This window comes from Catharus ustulatus, chromosome 2, assembly GCF_009819885.2.
Source record: "Catharus ustulatus isolate bCatUst1 chromosome 2, bCatUst1.pri.v2, whole genome shotgun sequence".
Lineage (NCBI taxonomy): Eukaryota > Metazoa > Chordata > Aves > Passeriformes > Turdidae > Catharus > Catharus ustulatus.
Genome location: NC_046222.1, coordinates 55,256,244 through 55,274,445, shown reverse-complemented (window position 1 = coordinate 55,274,445; position 18,202 = coordinate 55,256,244). Strand labels below are relative to the sequence as shown.

At 38.6% G+C, this 18,202-nt stretch overlaps 1 protein-coding gene across 3 annotated transcripts; it reads left to right on the top strand.

The window, feature by feature from the left end:
- Positions 1-322: 322 nt before the first annotated feature.
- Positions 323-17,548, top strand: SPART (spartin). 3 transcript variants are annotated; one of them, XM_033051313.2, is made up of 10 exons: positions 323-405; positions 5,126-5,968; positions 7,096-7,293; positions 8,299-8,403; positions 10,393-10,519; positions 11,708-11,902; positions 12,845-13,003; positions 13,078-13,168; positions 14,160-14,220; positions 15,897-15,975. In XM_033051313.2, the coding sequence occupies exons 2-9, from the start codon at positions 5,135-5,137 to the stop codon at positions 14,218-14,220; spliced, it is 1,770 nt and encodes a 589-aa protein (XP_032907204.1). In that variant the 5' UTR covers positions 323-405; positions 5,126-5,134; the 3' UTR covers positions 15,897-15,975. The 3 variants fall into 3 exon arrangements, with proteins under 3 accessions (XP_032907204.1, XP_032907202.1, XP_032907203.1); XM_033051311.2 differs by lacking the exon at positions 14,160-14,220 and having other exon boundaries at positions 15,897-17,548; XM_033051312.2 differs by lacking the exons at positions 8,299-8,403; positions 14,160-14,220 and having other exon boundaries at positions 15,897-17,548.
- The last annotated feature ends 654 nt before the right edge of the window (positions 17,549-18,202 follow it).

The following is an 18,202-nucleotide window of genomic DNA, read 5'->3' as shown; positions in this document are numbered from 1 at the left end:
TGTGATACGAGCTGCTTTCTAACTCCACATTTTCGATTTTTAATTTTTAATCTTGTGTGTAGGGCTCCAACCTCCCCCCTTACAAAAAAAAAAAAACAAAAAACAAAAAACCAGAAAATAAACCACAAAAAAACCCAACCAAACAAAAAGACTCCTCAACTCACAGAAACAAAAGAAAAGCAAGCAAACGGAAAACCAAAAGAATAACACGACACACTGCACGGCTCGGCGCTATTTACGAGCTGACGAGGCCCCGCCCGGCCCAGGCCGCCCGCGCCGGGTGACGCCGGAGCCGCGACCCTGCGGCACCGCCCGCTGCCGCCTGAGCCGGGGCTGGGCTGGGCTGGGCTGGGCTGGGCTGAGCTGAGCTGAGCTGAGCTGAGCGCGGCGGAGGCGCCCGGATCGGTGAGGGGACCGCGGGCTCGGGCCCTGCCGGGGGTCCCTGCGGGGCCGGGCTGTGGCGGGGCGGGCAGGGGCAGGCCGCGGGAGGCACCGGAGCGGGCCAGGGCCGGGACAGGGAGCCCCCGCGGGCAGGCGGTGGGAGGGAGGGCGGGGAGGGCCGTGATCTGGGCAGGTTGAAGTACCCTGGTGGTTTAATAACGCATTGAATGTCTTGAGAGGTTAAAAGTCAGAATGCTTCGGGAAACTGCTCCTTTTGTTATGTCTTGTTTTGTTTTTAAAGGATTCGTGTTAGACAGTTCTGAGTTTCTCGAATCTGGTAAAAGGTTGGTAGTGATCAGAAACCGGCAGGCACACACAGCTAATGAAATAGTATTAAATAGCAGTCTTACATAACGCTGAATTTTCCATGACGATCTTGGGATGTTTTGGAATGCTAGTACAATGTCTTTGTGCTTCGGTGCTGCGAGAAGCGCCAGTGCTGGGCAGCGCAGCTGCGGGATGAAGGGCAGCACCTGCCCCGCTGGTTTGCTGCTTTCTGCGGAGAAGTGACAAGTAGGCACCCGGGGCCTGAGGGCTCTGTGGTGACAGCATGTGCTGGAGGCGCAGACCAAGGAGTAAAGAAGGAAGCTCTTTTATTTGGGCAGAAATAATCTTAAAACAGCAGTGGATGAGGAAAATTAGACTGAGTGAATGTAGGTGCTAGGATAGCAGCCTGAGAAAAAGGTGTAGGTTGAAATGTCAGAGGTTGGCAGTTTTCTGAAGTATTTGGTAATTTTGAGAGTAAGAATTACTTTAATATTACTAATTCTTTCGGTCATCTAGTCTGTGATATTATCTAGCCTTACAAATGTTTTTCTTTGCTTAAAAGCTAGGAGTAGGCCACCACTTCATGAAAAATTTAAAGGCTTCTTTAAACAAATTACCTTTTTATGCTTTTAGCTAATTTAAATTAAATTTATTAGCTAGTACTTGGCTTATATTAGTTTGTTATATTCTAGATACCATTTAATTATTTAAGTTCTTGAAAGTTACTAATATTTTCTTACTTGCTCTTTCCATATAGAAATAAGGTTTAAACAGTTGTCTTTGCATGGTATTTCTAAATCAGTGGCTGAGAGAAAAACAGTTGACAGGAATTCTTGGATTAAGGGTGTTTCAGTTTGTGTTTTTTAAAAATTTGTTTGGCATTTTCCTCCCCTACTCTCCTTCAAAAACAGTGAGTTGGCAAGTGTATCCTGCCTCTGTCAGTCAGGCTGTTTAATCCTCTTAATAAGCCTTAGACTTCATGTTTATAGTCTAGCAGTGAGATCCACCATTGACCTGTATTTTTGTTAATATACATTACTTTTCAATGAAGTGGGCTTTGCTGCTTCAGAGAAAGGATGGGTGAAATGTTAGCTTACAATATCAAGTTAAACTCAAGTTTCACTGTTGCACTGTAGCCTCCCTTGGTCAAGTCACTTAAAACCACAGTGTACCTGGACTAATAAAAGAAAAAGTGCTCAAGTGCTGGATTGATCTGCGATTATCTACAGTGCCCTTTAGCTCTTATCTCAGTTTTGGACTGACTTTCTCTGAGATAAGTTCCTCTGAATCTTAATTAACACTAAATGGTACAGGTCTGGGCTGATCCGAACAAGCCATGGGGCCAAAGATTGGCTTGCAGTGCTCTCAGTATTCAGTAGTACACATTATTCATTCCTTACAGCTTTAAAACAGAGGCAATAAGATTCAGCATTGTACAGATAAATACTAAAACATGCAGGACACTTAAATGCTATATTAAGATTGTATACTGAAAATAATAGTGAACAAGGACATTTCTTGGAGAGAATATTTATTCTTGTGTTATGAGGGAGCAATTAGATAAGCTTATTTAATACCATCCATTCATTTGTATTAGTTTTAATCAATTACTAAGAATGAATGAAATTCAGTTCATTGGGCTTTTAGTTATCACATGTATAGCCTGAAATCTACTGTGAAGTCCTTCCTCCATTTCCAAGTGCTCTGCCAACCAGTTGCATTGTTTGGAGGTAACCACGCTGCACATATACTGCAAACTTGGGGTGTTTCTGACAATCAGAGTTCCTGAGCCAGCTTTTGTAGCTCTGCTGTGCACCAGGGCTGTGTGGACACTGATGGTGCTGACGTCTCCATTTCCTTACAGACCTTTTCTAGCATCAGTGGACTGAGCTGTAGCAAGAGCAGTGCTGCTGTCTGTATGAGAACTATACAGTGAAGAGTAAATCAATTAAATATTAAGTTGAAATGTAGTTAGGATTTTACCTGATGTCTCTTCTTGTTACATGCTAAAAATCACTAGCAAAATGATTATTTGAAATCTGTAAATTATCTTTGCATTTGCCTCACCCAGAAAAATATCAAATCAATAAACATGGGGCAAAGGGGACTATTGTATTGCAGTTGTGTTCTCACAGATAAATCATTTACTTCAAGCCTTGAGAAAGGACTTTATATAGGCTTAGGGATACAGGCACTAAAAATCTCAAAGCAGTACATTTTGTTCAATAGAGAAGAATAGAAACAGTGATGATAGATTAAAGTTTTCTGTCCTTCTCAGTCTTCTAAACATTTTCTGTATTTTAAGAACCTACAATTATCAAATCAGAGGTATTTACTGTTTTCAACTTCATATCCTACTTAAAAGGAACAGTGGATTCTTCAATAGCAAATACAAGTGTTGACATTCAGTGATATGTTTTGGCTGTCACTAAGTTTATTTGGTGTAAGGATCCAGCTATATTCAAGCCTTGTAAGGAGTTCTTTCCAATTGCTTTTACTCTAATTGCTTGCTATTGTGCTGAAGCATAAGTATGCAGGAGCATACTTTTAACTTCTAAAGGTGATGTCCTTGGTGACTAGTAAATGTGCACTTATGCCAATGCTGTTCTTTAGCTTAAAGATGCTGAGCCTCCAGGCAACAAGTGACTGCAGTCAATCTCCAGCCCAAAATTTGCTACAAAATTTGCAGTGAACCTGGTGGCTTGAGTTGCTGCTGACCCATTCCACTGGGCTGCCTTCTCAAACCACACCTGTTATATTCTGAGCTGTGTGTCTGTTACTGTGCTGAAACCACACATCTTGACTTTTATGTGAAATTGGATCCTGTAGCATCCTAAGAACAGATTACCTCCCAGATTACATGGAATTTCTGTTGTGTGACTGCAGATGCATCAGTCACCTAAATTTTTTCACATATTAGCTGCTCCTGAGTGTAAGCTGCATTTCCAGGATGGGATCAAAATTTTAGTCAAAATAGTGCCGCTTATAATCGTGAAATTACTGTACTATTTCAGGATTTTATTACAAGTTAAGATTTAATTATTTTTTCTTTCCCAATAATTATTTTTTTCTTTACTGATTTACTTTCTTCTTTTCTTCCATTATATTTGTAGAGACTAATCCAATCTCTTAGCCTTTGTTATATTGCCTTGGTAAGCCAAACTTAGACCTTTCTAGGGAAGAGTGATAGATTAATCAGGAAAAAATCAGTAACCTGCCCACTTCTGCCTCTTCTGGCACAGCTTCCTTGCTCAGTGTGTGAATTCTCACCAGTGCCCTGCATGGTGGTGTTAATGCTTCTGCCCATGTAATGGAAGTATTTTTTTTTTTGCACTTCGAATTTTACTTACCCCCATATTTTCTGTGGCTTATTAAGAAGTCAATCATTGTGACTGACAGATGTCTCCTTTCTTTCATCTGCCTTACAGCAGAGAATCATGGTTTTGCTTGAAAATATCTGCTCTTTAATTTAATATCCCATTTTTGTTCTCTCTCCATCATTATTCTCTTCTAGTATAATTGCCTGACTTTCCTAAATTAACAATGCTTCTCAAGGCTGCCAGCAAAAAAACCCAAACCAAACCCAAATTAATTGGAATTAATTATTTGTATTTCCTGTGTTTGGCCAAGACCAACAATCTGCATACAGATGAGTTAACATATTTTAGAATTCAAACAAACCTACTGGATTCTTTTCTGCTCTTCTGTTGAAATACATGAGGCAGTTTGAGAAATACGTTCCAAAACAGATGTAGAACCTGCTAACTTTTGTACATATTGGTACTTCCAATTTGTGTCATCAAGGGAGCAAGGAGTGTAAAACACCGATTACCTTTTCTCACTCTATAAACACTGTAAAGGAAATAAGTAATTCCATGTTTTTATTTTGTAAAGCACAGCTTTAACTGTTCAAAGTATTTCACAGTTCTGTGTGTTGATGTTAGTTGTTCAAGGTCTAGAAATCTGTTGGGTGTTTTCTCTTCAATTATTCAAATGGAAATGTACTATTTGTAAGTTCAGCCTTTATTTAAATAGACAAAATGGTAACTGAATTTTTTAATACTTTAGAGATGTTTTTGGAAAAGTTAGATTTTTAAAGTTATTTGTTTACTCATCTTGTTTACTACTGATCTTGAAGATGAAAAATTTAGTATCAGGCATGTCCATGTTCTCCTGACGTTTAACTTTTAAGAAATAAATATCTGTAATGTAACTAGATTTGATGGTTATAGATTCCTTGCTGTCTTGGAACAGCTGAATCTGAATGTTATTAGGAGATAACCATATCAGACACTGTTCCAAGCAATATTAGTTTTCTGCTAATACATGCAGTAGGGTCATCATTAAGAAGACATTTTATTCTAAGGCAAACATTGTTTGGCTTACTCTCTGTATATTCTTATTGATTTTATTCCAGTTTGCAGTAATGGAACAACTGCGGGATCCGGTTACGCAAGAAGATGCAAATATTAAAGCCATTAATGAAGAGTACAGGAAAGCTTTTATTTTTGTCAGTAAAGGACTGAACACAGATGAACTGGGTCAGAGGGAAGAGGCAAGAAGTTACTATGAGCAAGGGCTTCACCACTTGCTCCGAGGAGTTAGCATTCCATCAGAGGGCCCTGCATGTGTTGGGTCCCAGTGGGAGTCGGCCAGGCAGATGCAACAGAAGATGAGGGAGACCCTGCAAAATGTTCGTGCTCGACTCGGCAGTCCAGAGCAAAACACCCCACCAGTACAAGCATCTCCTGCTATGATGGATACCCCTCCTGGGGTGCCCAAGTTATACCCCTCCATTCCTTCCAAAGAAAAGCCAGAAAGACCCCCTCCCCCTAATTCTCTGATGGTACCTAGTCAGCCGCCTGCAGCAGATGGAAGCGTTGCAGCTATGAATCAGGGGCAAATTCCAGCTATGAGTCCATCATCTGCAAAACCTCTTTGTCTGCCAAATGAAGCACCTCCTGCCTATACTCCTCAAGCTACCAATGGCCACTTTACTGTATCCTATGGCACTGACTCTGGGGAGTTTTCTTCTGTCAGTGAGGAGTACTACAGCAACAAATGTACTCAGCCACCTCCCCTGGAAAACCTGGGAGTGGATGCAGATGAGCTGATCTTAATTCCTCAAGGAGTACAGATATTTTTTGTGACTCCTGATGGGCAGGTTAGTGCTCCCTCGTATCCTGGATATCTGCGCATCGTGAAGTTCTTGGATACAGATAGTGAAGCTGCTCAGAATCGTCCACCAGCATTTCTTCAGGTAACAGAAAAATAGTTTTCTCCTTTAATTAAAATTTCCAGAACTGTCATAAAGCTTTAACAGGAAATCTTCTTAGGTGCTTGCTCCTCTGAGCTTAAATATCCCTGTGATAATGTGGAGGATGTTACAGGTGTTGCAGAAATGGTTTTCTGTAAGTACACACTTCCACAACTCTTTCTGTGAAAAGCACCTCTGTGTCTTTCCAGGGTTTTCAAGTGCATACTGTTCTGGTGAATTCTAGTATGTAAAAGATTTGAGTTAATACCATTTCATAAAATTGACTTCTTTCATCACATAGAGAACACATTTTGATTCACCTATTGCAACGAATCAGGATAAAATGGGGTTGGATGCTACCCACTTCATTTTCAATTAGTGATAAGGTATTGCAGTTATGGCAGTGGATAATTTGCAATTTGAGGGTCCATGCGAGTCCAGACTCAGAGCTACAAATAATAAAAAAAGAGGTATTATTTTTACTTTTTCAGTCTTTACTTGCTTCATGTGGGCACGTTCCAAAATGAACATTGTGTTGCTGGTCTGGATTCCGAGATTGGATCTCCTTGTTACTGCTAGGATTGGCTGCTTTGGGGTCTGCTGGTTCAGCTCCACTCATGTTAGCAGTCTTCAACAGTAGGCCATGACAGCCATGCTTTTCTATTTGACCTGTCATATAAACCTGTCCTGAGATCTCCAGAGGAGACAGGCACTGTGAATCCTGACTTGTTTGCCAGTTCTTTTCATCTGGGCCTCAAGACAAGACCTGTTAAGAGGGCATCAGCCTGAATTCTAGTCCTGTGAAAATTAGTATTTTCTCTATATTCGACCATCAGAACTAATCAAGAGCGGTAGTTCAAGAATCACATGGGGATTGTTTTTCTTTTTTCTTTTTCTTCAAGATGTTATAAAGCTTTTTATTTTTCATCACAGAATCATAAAACAGTTCCAGTTGGAAAGCACCATAAAGACAATTTAATTCCAACTCTGTTGCCATCAGCAGGGAACCTTTCACTAGAAGGTTCCACTTGAAACTTTATGGAAAATCAAGTTTATGGTGTGTATCAGTATGTTCTGCCTATCTTTCTTTTTAAAAGCATCCTTTGACTCTATGTACTTGTTTTCACTAGGTTTGTGACTGGTTATATCCTTTGATGTGTACCCAGTCTCCTGTTCTGTGCTGCAATACTGGGGTCTACATGTTCCCCGACACAATGTCCCAGATACCAGGGTCCTACGTGGGAGTCGTGCTGTCTTCGGAACTTCCAGCAGCTGACAGAGAGCTGTTTGAGGATCTCTTGAAACAAATGTCTGATCTACGTATCCAGGTAAATTTCTGGGCAGTCTGTTACAAGCCAGTGAGGAAAGGTGTAAATCATCGATATGTTCTCACATTTACATTTATTTGTGTAAAAAGACAGATTTTTGTCTTGGTTGATAAGGTCATCCATGAGAAATAGATAAAGTAGCCACAATAAATAAAGCAGCTTTGTAGTGAAACTGTAGGTCCTATGAGATAACAAATTTTAAAATACCATATTTTAAGCAGAGTGGAATTTGAGACCAGTTTTTATATTTTCTCTGTTTTTCCAAAAAAGAACATAGGACCCAGAATGAAATTTTGTGTTCTGCAAATAGCATACTTGTCCTTATGTGTGCATACACACAACTCTTTGTGTAGTTTTGGTGATGCCATTCTTGGAATATCGTGCCCAAACATACACATTTGCTGTTCAAAAATCTTAAGCTGCCTCAGAGAAAATCTGTAAAATTAGTAAGTACCTCAAAAATCTGCCTTCCAATGGGATCTCAAAGTAGATAAATCTGGTGCCTTATAGTGCCAGATATTAACATGTTGACAGGTAGAGAAAACAAAAAAAAAAACCCCATAGTCTAACAAACATGTAGTAAGATTCAGTGATTTGTAGCAAAGTGGAAAATATTACTCTTAAGAGCCCTGGAGCATCATTTCAGGAAGAGTGGTAATCAATGACTACTTAAAAGATTTTAGCATGATTAAATCTTTTCATGCAAGAATTTTGTTGAATGTCCAAAATGTGACTGCAGTGATGATAAAGGACCAGTTTGGAGCATCCCGTGAGGGAGGAGTTCTGTTATGGTGTAAATCTTGGTGAGTTCAGAAGGGAATTTCAGTAGCCCAGGAGACAACTAATTTTTTCTTAAAAGTGGAAAGTATTACAGAATTATGTGATATCAACTCACTGGATAAAATTCTGTCTTTTTTCCTGCATAGAAGTAGTTCAAATTTGGTTAGTTCCTTATTTCCCTAAAACTTTGTGTTTTTGTTAATGTTCCCTGATACAATGTCGCAGGTGCCAGGATCCCATGAGAGAGTAGGGTTACCTTCAGAGCTCCCAGCAACTAAGAGAGCACATTTTGAAGATAAATTTAAACAGAGGTCTGGCTACAAAGTCCAGGTAAATCCCAGGACATTCCAAAATAGTCTAGTTGAAAAAAAAAAGTTGTCTCAGAAATGCATGTTAGAACTGCTGATTTGATTGACAGCAGCTGTGTATGCTGTGTCCTGTGGTTATTTTTTTTTTGTTGGATGGCTTTTTTGTGTTGTTGTTTGGTTTCTTGTCAAACACCAATTCAGTTACTGCATCCTGCCACATTTTTCAAATCAGCATATTTCTGAAGTTTTAAAAGCTGATATAGCACAGTATTCCAAAGCCTAGTCTGATGGCCAATTAATGTATCTGTTTTACATAGTAATCATGAGGATCTAACTGACTAATTATATTTAATATAATTACTGTACTGAGTCCCCTCTCTTATTAGACAATCCATTTTTGCTCCTTAGTGTAGAAGTTTTGTTGACTGGTTTCCTGTGGAGAGTTAGGGACTGTGTGCAGAAGATATCGAGCTGTACGGTGAGACAGGACCCCCTCCCCTCTGCAGCCAGACCTCTGCTCAGCAGCTGGCCGCACCCAGCTGGACGTGAGCAAAAAGAAATAATGCTAACTGCCCAAGTTATAAAAACCCGTGTAACCCCTTAATAAACGCCATTTACTGTCCACCACATTAGTGTCCGAGAGCATATAGACCGAGTGGCCCGGAAGTAGAGCCGCTGTGCCGGGCTTGGACCAAGTTGCCACACCGAGAAGGCAACAGTTTCCTATATAGTTCCCCAACCTGTGGGGAACTAAACTAAATTACATCTGGAACATAGTTTGGGTTTTTAAATAGTTTTGTTTGGTTTGCTTTTTACCTGTAGCTGAAGACATATCTTGAACTCTAGATTTCAAGTTGCTGTGCAGCAGTAAATGATGATGTAGTACATACCAGTGATACACTGTTAACTCTCTGGGTAGCAACCTCCTAAGGTTTAATCTACTTTCTCCTGTTAATGTTGGTTTTACTGCAACATTCAGCTTATGTGCAATATCCTGGTTTTATATCCAGTAAATATTTCAGGGGAATTTAAGAATTCCCTGTAATAGTGAATACTTTTCTGTATTGTGTATTCTGATCTGCCTATGGATTTAATCTATAACTGCTCTCATTTAGACTCTTGTAGACGAAACAAAAATGTTTTTTCTTTCTGTCATTAACTAGCAATGTTTCAATCTTTGAAATGTTTGGGGGTTTATTTACTTTTACATTGGAAAGGTTATCTTAAAATAACTTAAACCTACTACATTTTTATGGCTTCTGTGATTAAAGTTTAATTATACATTGTCTTTGAACTGTGTAAAGTGATGTTACACATTTTAGAAGTGCTAAGCAGCCTGTAGTAGTGGTTGCTGTGTTTGAATGATTAACATCTACTCCAGAAACTGTAGAGTTTGACATGAAGTAACACAGAACCTCTCCACCCAGCCTTAAATAGGGGCCAGTATTGTGCACAGTTTGATGTTTTCCTTGGCTGTGCCAGTCTGAAAAAGCAGCAACAGCACACAGCATGAATAATCTCCTTTATTTTTGAATTTGGGAGGAAAGGATGAGGAACAAAACAACCTCAACAGCTGCATTCCTTTAGTGCAGCTGGATTCTCTAACCAAAGACTGCAGTTCCCATGTTGAATAACGACAGAGTTGACTTCTGTCAGGGAAGATAACAATGAGAGATGGACAGTCTCTTTTCTGTTTTGCTGGTGAACTAGTAGTGTAAATTGTCCCTGGTTAGCTATTTGGCCATATGGCTGCATTAGCAAGCAAATCTTTCCATTGTAGCTGGATGAAAAATGTGTACAAAAAAGCTGACCTGTCTGATAAGCTTTTTTGGATGTCTAGGATTTCTGTAGAAAAAGTAAATGGGTGTTAAATTTAGCTTGAGTTTCTGTACATTTACCCAAGGCATGCACAACTTTAGTATTATTTGATAATGGATGTGTACAATCTAAACCAGAAATACTGATGGTGTGTTGCAAAGTAGATGCTCAGATGTTTGTTTTCACTTGTCAGCCTTCTGAAGCCTCTAGTGATGCAGTTCACTTGCCTCAGACTGTACATATCCAGCCACAACCTGAAGAAGCAGATCAGAAAGAGTTACCAGAATGGAGTGAGAAAGTTGCCCATGGAATCTTGTCAGGTAATAAGGGGACTATGCTGAATAGGAAACAATGTGTGGTTTACATTCAGGAGCAGCTTATATATGAACAAATTTTTGGCAACTTCCCAACCAGGAAGTCCGAGCCAACAGCAGCCTCGAGCCAAGGCGGAGCCTGCCTGGCCCCGGGCGGCAGCGGGCCAGTGGCGGCGCAACGGCAGCGCTGCCCGGCCCCAGGGGGCACGGCGGCAGCACCGGCCGGGCACGCCACTCCCCTGCCTCCCAGCGGCAGCGGCGAGCGGGGCCGGGACCGCTCCCTGGCGGCCGCTCCGAGCAGGGCCAAGCCAGTAAACCCCATGATCCCGCCATTCTGTTACTATTTGGCAACTTTGTAAGTTGCATGCGGATCCTCACTGTGAACGAAAGTGCGGCTTACAATCCGGTGCGGCTTATATATGGAGGAAAAGTGAAACGTTGCTGACACCCCGGAAGTGCAGCTTATAATCGGTGCGGCTTGTAATCGTGAAATTACTGTACTTGTGTGCTGATAGAAGCTGAGTGATCAGAAATAGTTGTTCACTAGTTCTAGTGTTGATCCTCTAAAGGATGTTGTGATTAGCTTTATAAAAACCATGCAGAATATAAATCCATTGCCAGCAGTTTGTTCATGGCAAATGAGTTTGGCTCCTTATTTGACTCTGTTAGAATATCACCTGCTGGGACTCAAACCACTGTGACAGAAAAATTTTATCCCTGTATGAACACATATTACAGTAGGCATCTGTTGTGATTTCTGCAGATAAACATGTGGGTTTTTTCCTCTGAGACTATACTAATAACCACCAGCTGATTGTAATAAATATGAATCTGCAGGGATGGCTAGAGGCCTGGGTTTTTATGTTTTCCTGAGTATTAATAGCATTGAGATGTGCAGTTTTATCACTTCTGACTCAGCTGTTGCTTGCATATCCATTTAAAAACTCAGTATCTCTGTTAGGCTGACATTTGGATGTGGGCTGGCTGTATTAAATAAAATGAATGTAAAAAGTGGTGGTATAGGTGCAGAAATTGCTGCAGGACTTCTGTGCTGGCCCATAAAGGGGAGAAGATAATTGCAGACTGTAATCAGGAATGTTTCTAAACATTCCTGTTTTTCAGAGGAGAGATAGCTGAAGGAATCACAGTTCATAAAATTGTATGTACTAAGAAAAACAATTTTTTGCCTTGAAGGTGCATCTTGGGTAAGCTGGGGCCTAATGAAAGGAGCAGAATACACGGGTAAAGCTATTCACAAAGGAGCTTCTAAACTGCGAGAGCACATTCAACCAGAAGAAAAGCCTGTGGAAGTCAACCCAACTGTAGCAAAGGGACTTCATGTAGCCAAACAGGCTACTGGAGGAGCTGTGAAAGTCAGCCAGTTCTTAGGTAAAAATTTCCATCTCACAGAATATAATATTTTTGCCTTAAGTAATAAAAACTTCGTAAAATACAAGCTGGTTTCTCTAGCCAGTAAACTAGAGGAATTACTGACCTGATAAACTACAGACATCAGTAGTTTGTGCCTAGTTATCTCCTGTAAGAGATGTGCTTTAAGACCACATATTACTTGGCCTTGAGATATCCTTTTCTTTCCTAGAAGAATAAGTTTGACTTGCTTTTGAAAGTTTTAGACACTTAATTCAAAATGGTGTCTCTTTTTTTTAACGTTGATAACCATGTTTTTTCAAAGCTCTCACTGGTTGCTAACATACAGTACCACAAAAGAATGTGTGTGTGCATATTTTTAAATATGCACACCTGAAAGTCTACTGGACTATGTATAAATACCAAAATAGAAATGGCCTGGTATCCAGAGATGTCAGACAACCCTAACAGCTCTCAGTAACTTCAGTTTGTTATTTATTTGCATATAATGTTTATATTTACTAGTGACTCACCCAAGTTTAAAAGTAAATTGTGCTGATCTTATAAAACTACTTTGAAGAGCTGGAATGCTTGTAAGAAAGACATCTACAGAAATCAAGTCAGGAAAGCAGCAGCTTGTTCTCTATCTACACGTTAGAGGTAACAAAGCAGTGGAAACAGTTTCTTGAAATTTGGGTGTGAGATATGTATGTATGTCTTTTAAGGCACTTTTTAGTCACAAGGCCAACCTTACTTGTTAGGATTTGGAGCTGTGTAGAACCTGAAAAAGAAGATTGCTCTGTATCACATGAGCACTTACATGTGAATTAGTCTGTCTTTCATATAAGCGTATTTAAATAGAACTATCACTTAAGACTTCAGTGAAGCTTCCTCTTAATTATGAGTAAAGAAGGATGTTCTGTGTTCTCAGTAAATAATCTGCATCCTGTTGTTTTATGGTAGTTGAAGGGGTGTGTTCTATAGCAAGCTGTGTTGGAAAGGAGCTGGCTCCACACGTGAAGAAGCATGGCAGCAAATTAGTTCCAGAATCCCTAAAGAAAGATAAAGATGGCAAATCTACTTTTGATGGTGCTCTGGTTGTAGCAGCAAGTGGAGTTCAAGGTAATAAAAATTCCTTACACTTTTTTTAATGGCATATTTTTAATGATATGAACTCAAGCTGACTGTTTCTACAGGGTTTTCAACAGTGTGGCAAGGTTTAGAAAGTGCAGCGAAGTGCATTGCTAAAAGTGTTTCAACTGAAACTGTAAAAACGGTCAAATACAAGTAAGTTATGTTTTTATTGTTTTCACCTTCTACAGCACACTGTTATTGTCTCTGAATACTGGCAAAAAAAGGCTTATGAAAGTGCAGGGAAGCTAACTGAAATGCCTCCTTGGGTGTAATTATGTAGCATGTGATAAGGTGGTAAGTGCACAGTAATGAGCATCTCCTGTATGGAAAAATCTGAAATTAGTAGATGATTGTAGTAAGTATTTTTTTAGTTCTTTGTAGAAGTATTACAGGTTCAGGCTATGTTACAGATAATGTTCAGATTTATATCTTTGCTCTATGGTATAGTATCATTATGAAAAAATTACTGGTTTAAACCTCTCAGCCCTAATCCTGAATTTATGCAAACTTAGCTAAATTTATAAAAAATGAAAGAACCTCATATATCAGTAGGTTTGGCTAAAGCAAGGCAGTACAAAAAAAGAAAATTTTGTAAGGAAATGTAAGGCATATATAGCAATAATAGAACAGCCAACTTGCAGAATACAGATGTTCTTAGAAAAAGATACTGGGGGAAGAGGACAATAACATTTGGGATTAAGATGATGTTACTAAGTTGATGGAAAGATGAAAGCTGTATGCATGTACTGGAATATGCTGTGGAGAATAAAGGAATATATTGAAATAACTGAAACGTGAAATGCACTCCTCATAAAAAGGGCAGTAGATTTAATAGAAAGTGAAGAGTAAGCAGAAGCAAGCAGTCTAAATGGAATCAGTGATAAGTGTAGCAAAAGAGATAGTAAAAGGATTGCTGAAAGTGCATAAAGGCTACAAGCCAATGGTAACAAGATAAACATCAGCATACAGGATTAAGCAGATTGGCATTCAGGGTTGTGTTGTGATGCATTTCAAATAGGAGGCCAAATAGTAAAGTTGTAGTCAGTTGTGGTTTATTGCCAATGTTTGTTTGCAGTAGGAATGTCAGTAGAAATTGTACTGGGTACTTATTTCACATAAACTCACATTAATGTTTCTGTTTTAGATACAAATATAGGAAATATGGAGATCATCAGACAACAGACACTAAGAGTGACAAACAATAAGTAACTACCTGTTGCAGCTAACTGCAATATGATTGAAAATATTTGATATGTAATCTTTAAAATCTATCCTTATATTTAAATTTTACATAATCTCCCTTTCGTAAGATGATTTTTATTTCAGTGACAAAGATGCCTGCCATTCAAAATACCAGTGAATGAGCTAAATTCCAGTTAATGGAAACAAAGCTAAGGGAGCACCATCAGTGTCTCTAAATAAAAAAAATGGCTAAAACTTAGCTGCAGCACCCTTGTGGATGGAATTTTAAAGACATGATCAGCATATTCATGTTGATTGGAATGGGGGGAAAATGTAGTTTCAGAAGTAATATGTCTGCTAAAGTTCCATGCTACTACCCTTTATAAAAACTATTTAAATAGATGCAGTGTATATATCTGCACCATTTAAAAAAGAGTTAAAAATTATGCAATTCAGGCAGGCAAACTAAAAAATTAGTTATCAGACATTTAGAAGTTGTTAGTCTTACTGCACTGGATAAGCTACAATCCTACTTTAAATGAGCTTACTTATTTTACTGACACTGTACTAACTTACGATGTTCCTGAGGTGAAAATAATCAAATTGACAAACTAATCAAACTGACAAATACTTTTGCTGTGAGATCTATTCTCTGACCTGCAAATCTGGTGTTGATGATTCAAGGCTGTTGTTCTATCAGAGAATTAAAGGCAAAACAAAAAAAACACTACTTCTTTTTATTTGGTCTCATTGTTAGTTCCAGCCACATGCTCTGGCTCCTGTACTGATATATTATAGATTTTTGGATTCTTTGATATTCTTTGCTTCTCTCTAACCTTATCTTGAGGTCTTCAAAGAATCTCAAGTCATAACAAGCACAGGGAAAAAGTAACTCTGCTGACTGCTGGGATTCTGATGGTGCCAGGAATACTTCCCTTTGCCCTGGTTTGTCTGACTGCAGTGCTCTCTGGAGAAATGTCTTGCTACTCAGAACAGTTGGAGTTACTATCCTCACTGTACCCTTGTCCTCCTTCATTGTGCTCTCTGTGCACAGTTGAGTCATTAGTCTGAGACTGCCAACTTTCCCACTAAAGCATAAAGAAGCTGGACTCACAGCCCATGGGAGAGACCAAAGGTTTTTATCTCTTCTTAATTTTCATCACATCCTCAAGATAATTTTGTTGAGCCTTTTGGGTTTTTTTTTTATGATGCAGCACTCCAGGTGGGGGTCTGACAAGAGAAGAGTAGAGGGGCAGAATCTCCTCCTTGGCCTGCTGGCCATGCTGCTTTGGATGCAGCCCAGGATACAGTTGGCTTTCTATATAGAGATAGGAATTTTACATAAGAACTAAGGTGAAAAAGAACCTTCAGTTATTGCACAAAACGTCTCTCCCCTCTTTTCTAACCATTCTGTAGATATGTTTTTTACTCTTCAAAATCAGAGGTAAAAAAGGGAGAAAGATTGGAAGCATTCTTGAAGAAAAAGAGTAGAAGTATACTGATCTTTTGAAAGAGCAATTATCTGATAGAGGAGCAGCCTTTACTCAAATGGCTTCATAAATTCTAATTTTTTTCTTCAGATATTTGGGCACTGGGCTTATTTTTGCTTGGTAATGCCTGAATTTTTCCTCTCAGAAGAATTCCAGTGAAGATTAAAATACTAAGCATACAAATCTACAAAACTGCTCTCTTTCCTTAGGTATGGAGAGGATGCTGGCCATGCTACAGACAATGCTATGAATTCTGCAATCAATGTTGGTGTTACAGCATTTAACATTGAAAATATTGGTATCAAATCTGTTGTAAAGAGAACTGCAAAGGAAACCGGCCATGCTGTGTTAGATGAATATAAAGTATTAGATAATGAGAAGAAAGGTAAAAAATGAAAGCAATTAAATACTTCTTAAAGCCTTACATTAGAGATGAAACTTCCTATTTAGAAGTAACTACATTGCTCATCTGACACTGAACATGTCACACTGTACTTTTGAAGCAAAGCTATTACGAAATTTGACAGAAAAAAGTAAAAGTAGGAAGAGCATTTGTAGGAGGAAAAATGAAAGTTGTACCTCCTTGTTCTGTACTGAACAAGGGGTTTAAACAACTGGATCAAGCTTTAGGCAACTGGAAGAATAAGAGTTTGCTGTTCATATACTTGGCTCTTTAAGCACTTTATAAAAATAATATATATGGAATAATACATTAATATAGAAATACTATTGTGAATATTTTTGTAACACTTTATATTTATAAAGAAGGTGGTGATGCAGAAAAAGTAGGATTACTACTTCTGGAACAAGTAAAATTACCAGTTTTGGCTTTATAACTATCATTAAGAATTAGTTTTACTAATCAAGCCTTGTCTTATTTAATATGCACTACTAAAATAAGAATTGTGTTTCATTGCTTTGTAGAGAATTTATCTTGTCACCTACTAAACAGCTGATCTTATCCAAAGTTCATGTTAGCAGAAATGAAAGATGAACCTCAGGTAATTAGGTAGTCATTCCCTTTCAGTCTTTTTTTTTCTCATTCAGCATACAAGTAAACCAAAGATACCAAGCATTTCTTCTAAAAGAGGATAACTACAGGTCTAGAAAAAGGCATTTTTCAGTTGACTCCATAAGGAATATACAAAGATTCTTTGAAATTCAGGCTTTTATGTAGAGAGGATAAGTATGGTTTTGCATAAATTAAAGTATTTTTCTGTGAAAATATTAGATGGCACTAGGAAATTCTATGCATTCTGTACTTATCAGCTGATCCAGAAAGATTCAGATTATATATCATGACCTCCTAATGGAAGACTCCTAATGTTTGAACAAGTAGTTCTAATGGTCATCATCTTTATTCCATTAAATTCATAGGCTGCACAAGGGTATGAAGTGTTTAAAAAGACTATGAAGAAAAACTCTTTTAATGAAGAGTTGTGTAGAATAGATACTAGTGTGTAGATCTGTCATCCTAGTTGTAGCACAGTGTAAAATAACTCAATATTAAATCCTTGAGATGCTTTGACACTGCTGCTTACATAACACTTTACTACTGAGTTTTAAAGCTGCTGCACATTCTAATATTGGCTGGACCTGCAACAGACAGAATGCCAACAACTTACAACTTATCTCCATTTCATATAGATGGAGAAAAGAACTATAAACCATTGTTGGGAAGTGATCCTTGTAGAAGATTGAAAAATGCAGTAACAGCTGCAGTCTGTTAGAATGGTAATAGGTGTGTATTTTGTGGTAGCTACTGCAGATGTGTGCTTAGGGTGAGAAATGTGAAAGAGAGGATCTAACCACTTGAAGTGTAACTTTGATTTATGGAAATAAAGATAAAATCTGTGCTTGACCTTTTTGTGATATGAAGCTACTATATGAATCCATAAGTGGAAAAACTAGGACATCTTCAGAAATAATAAAATAGTAGTATTGGGGTATATCTACAGCATAAACAAGTTCATCAACTAGAGCTTAAATATTTCAAACTAAAAATTTCCATCCAAAGTACACTGCAACAATTTCTGTTAGTACAGTCTGCCACTTGCCAGCTTGTGTAACCAGTTAAAGACTGCTAAAGACTTCACACTAGCAAAAACAACTTTGTTGCTATGAGCTGTATTTACAATAGGGATTGAGGTATTTATATCTTCTTTCTCTCTCCCATTTCAAGGTTTTGCATATAGTTCATACCCTTTAGTTTAGTCTATAAATCATCAAAACAAAAAGTTGTATTAAAACAGCAGTTAAGATCAAGGTGTTACAGTCCTCAATGAAGAGACCACATTGGAGCACACTGAAGAAAAACATTTAAATGCCATCAGTATCAGGCAAGTAGTGGTGTCCTGCTTAACCTGTTATTGTTCTCTTCATGTGTATCCAGTCTTTCAAAATGGATTAAAACTTCTTTGAATTATGCCTACCCCATTTTACAGTTTGCAATGTGATATATCCATGATCCTCCCTTTTACATTGTTCCAAAGTTTAGTTAATTTTCCCAGCTGAT

Coding starts and splice junctions, on each gene's coding strand:
- SPART (XM_033051311.2), top strand. CDS start 5,135: ATGGAACAACTGCGGGATCCGGTTACGCAAGAAGATGCAAATATTAAA. Junction 10,520..11,707: donor TGCCCATGGAATCTTGTCAG/GTAATAAGGGGA, acceptor TTTGCCTTGAAG/GTGCATCTTGGGTAAGCTGG. Junction 11,903..12,844: donor GAAAGTCAGCCAGTTCTTAG/GTAAAAATTTCC, acceptor GTTTTATGGTAG/TTGAAGGGGTGTGTTCTATA.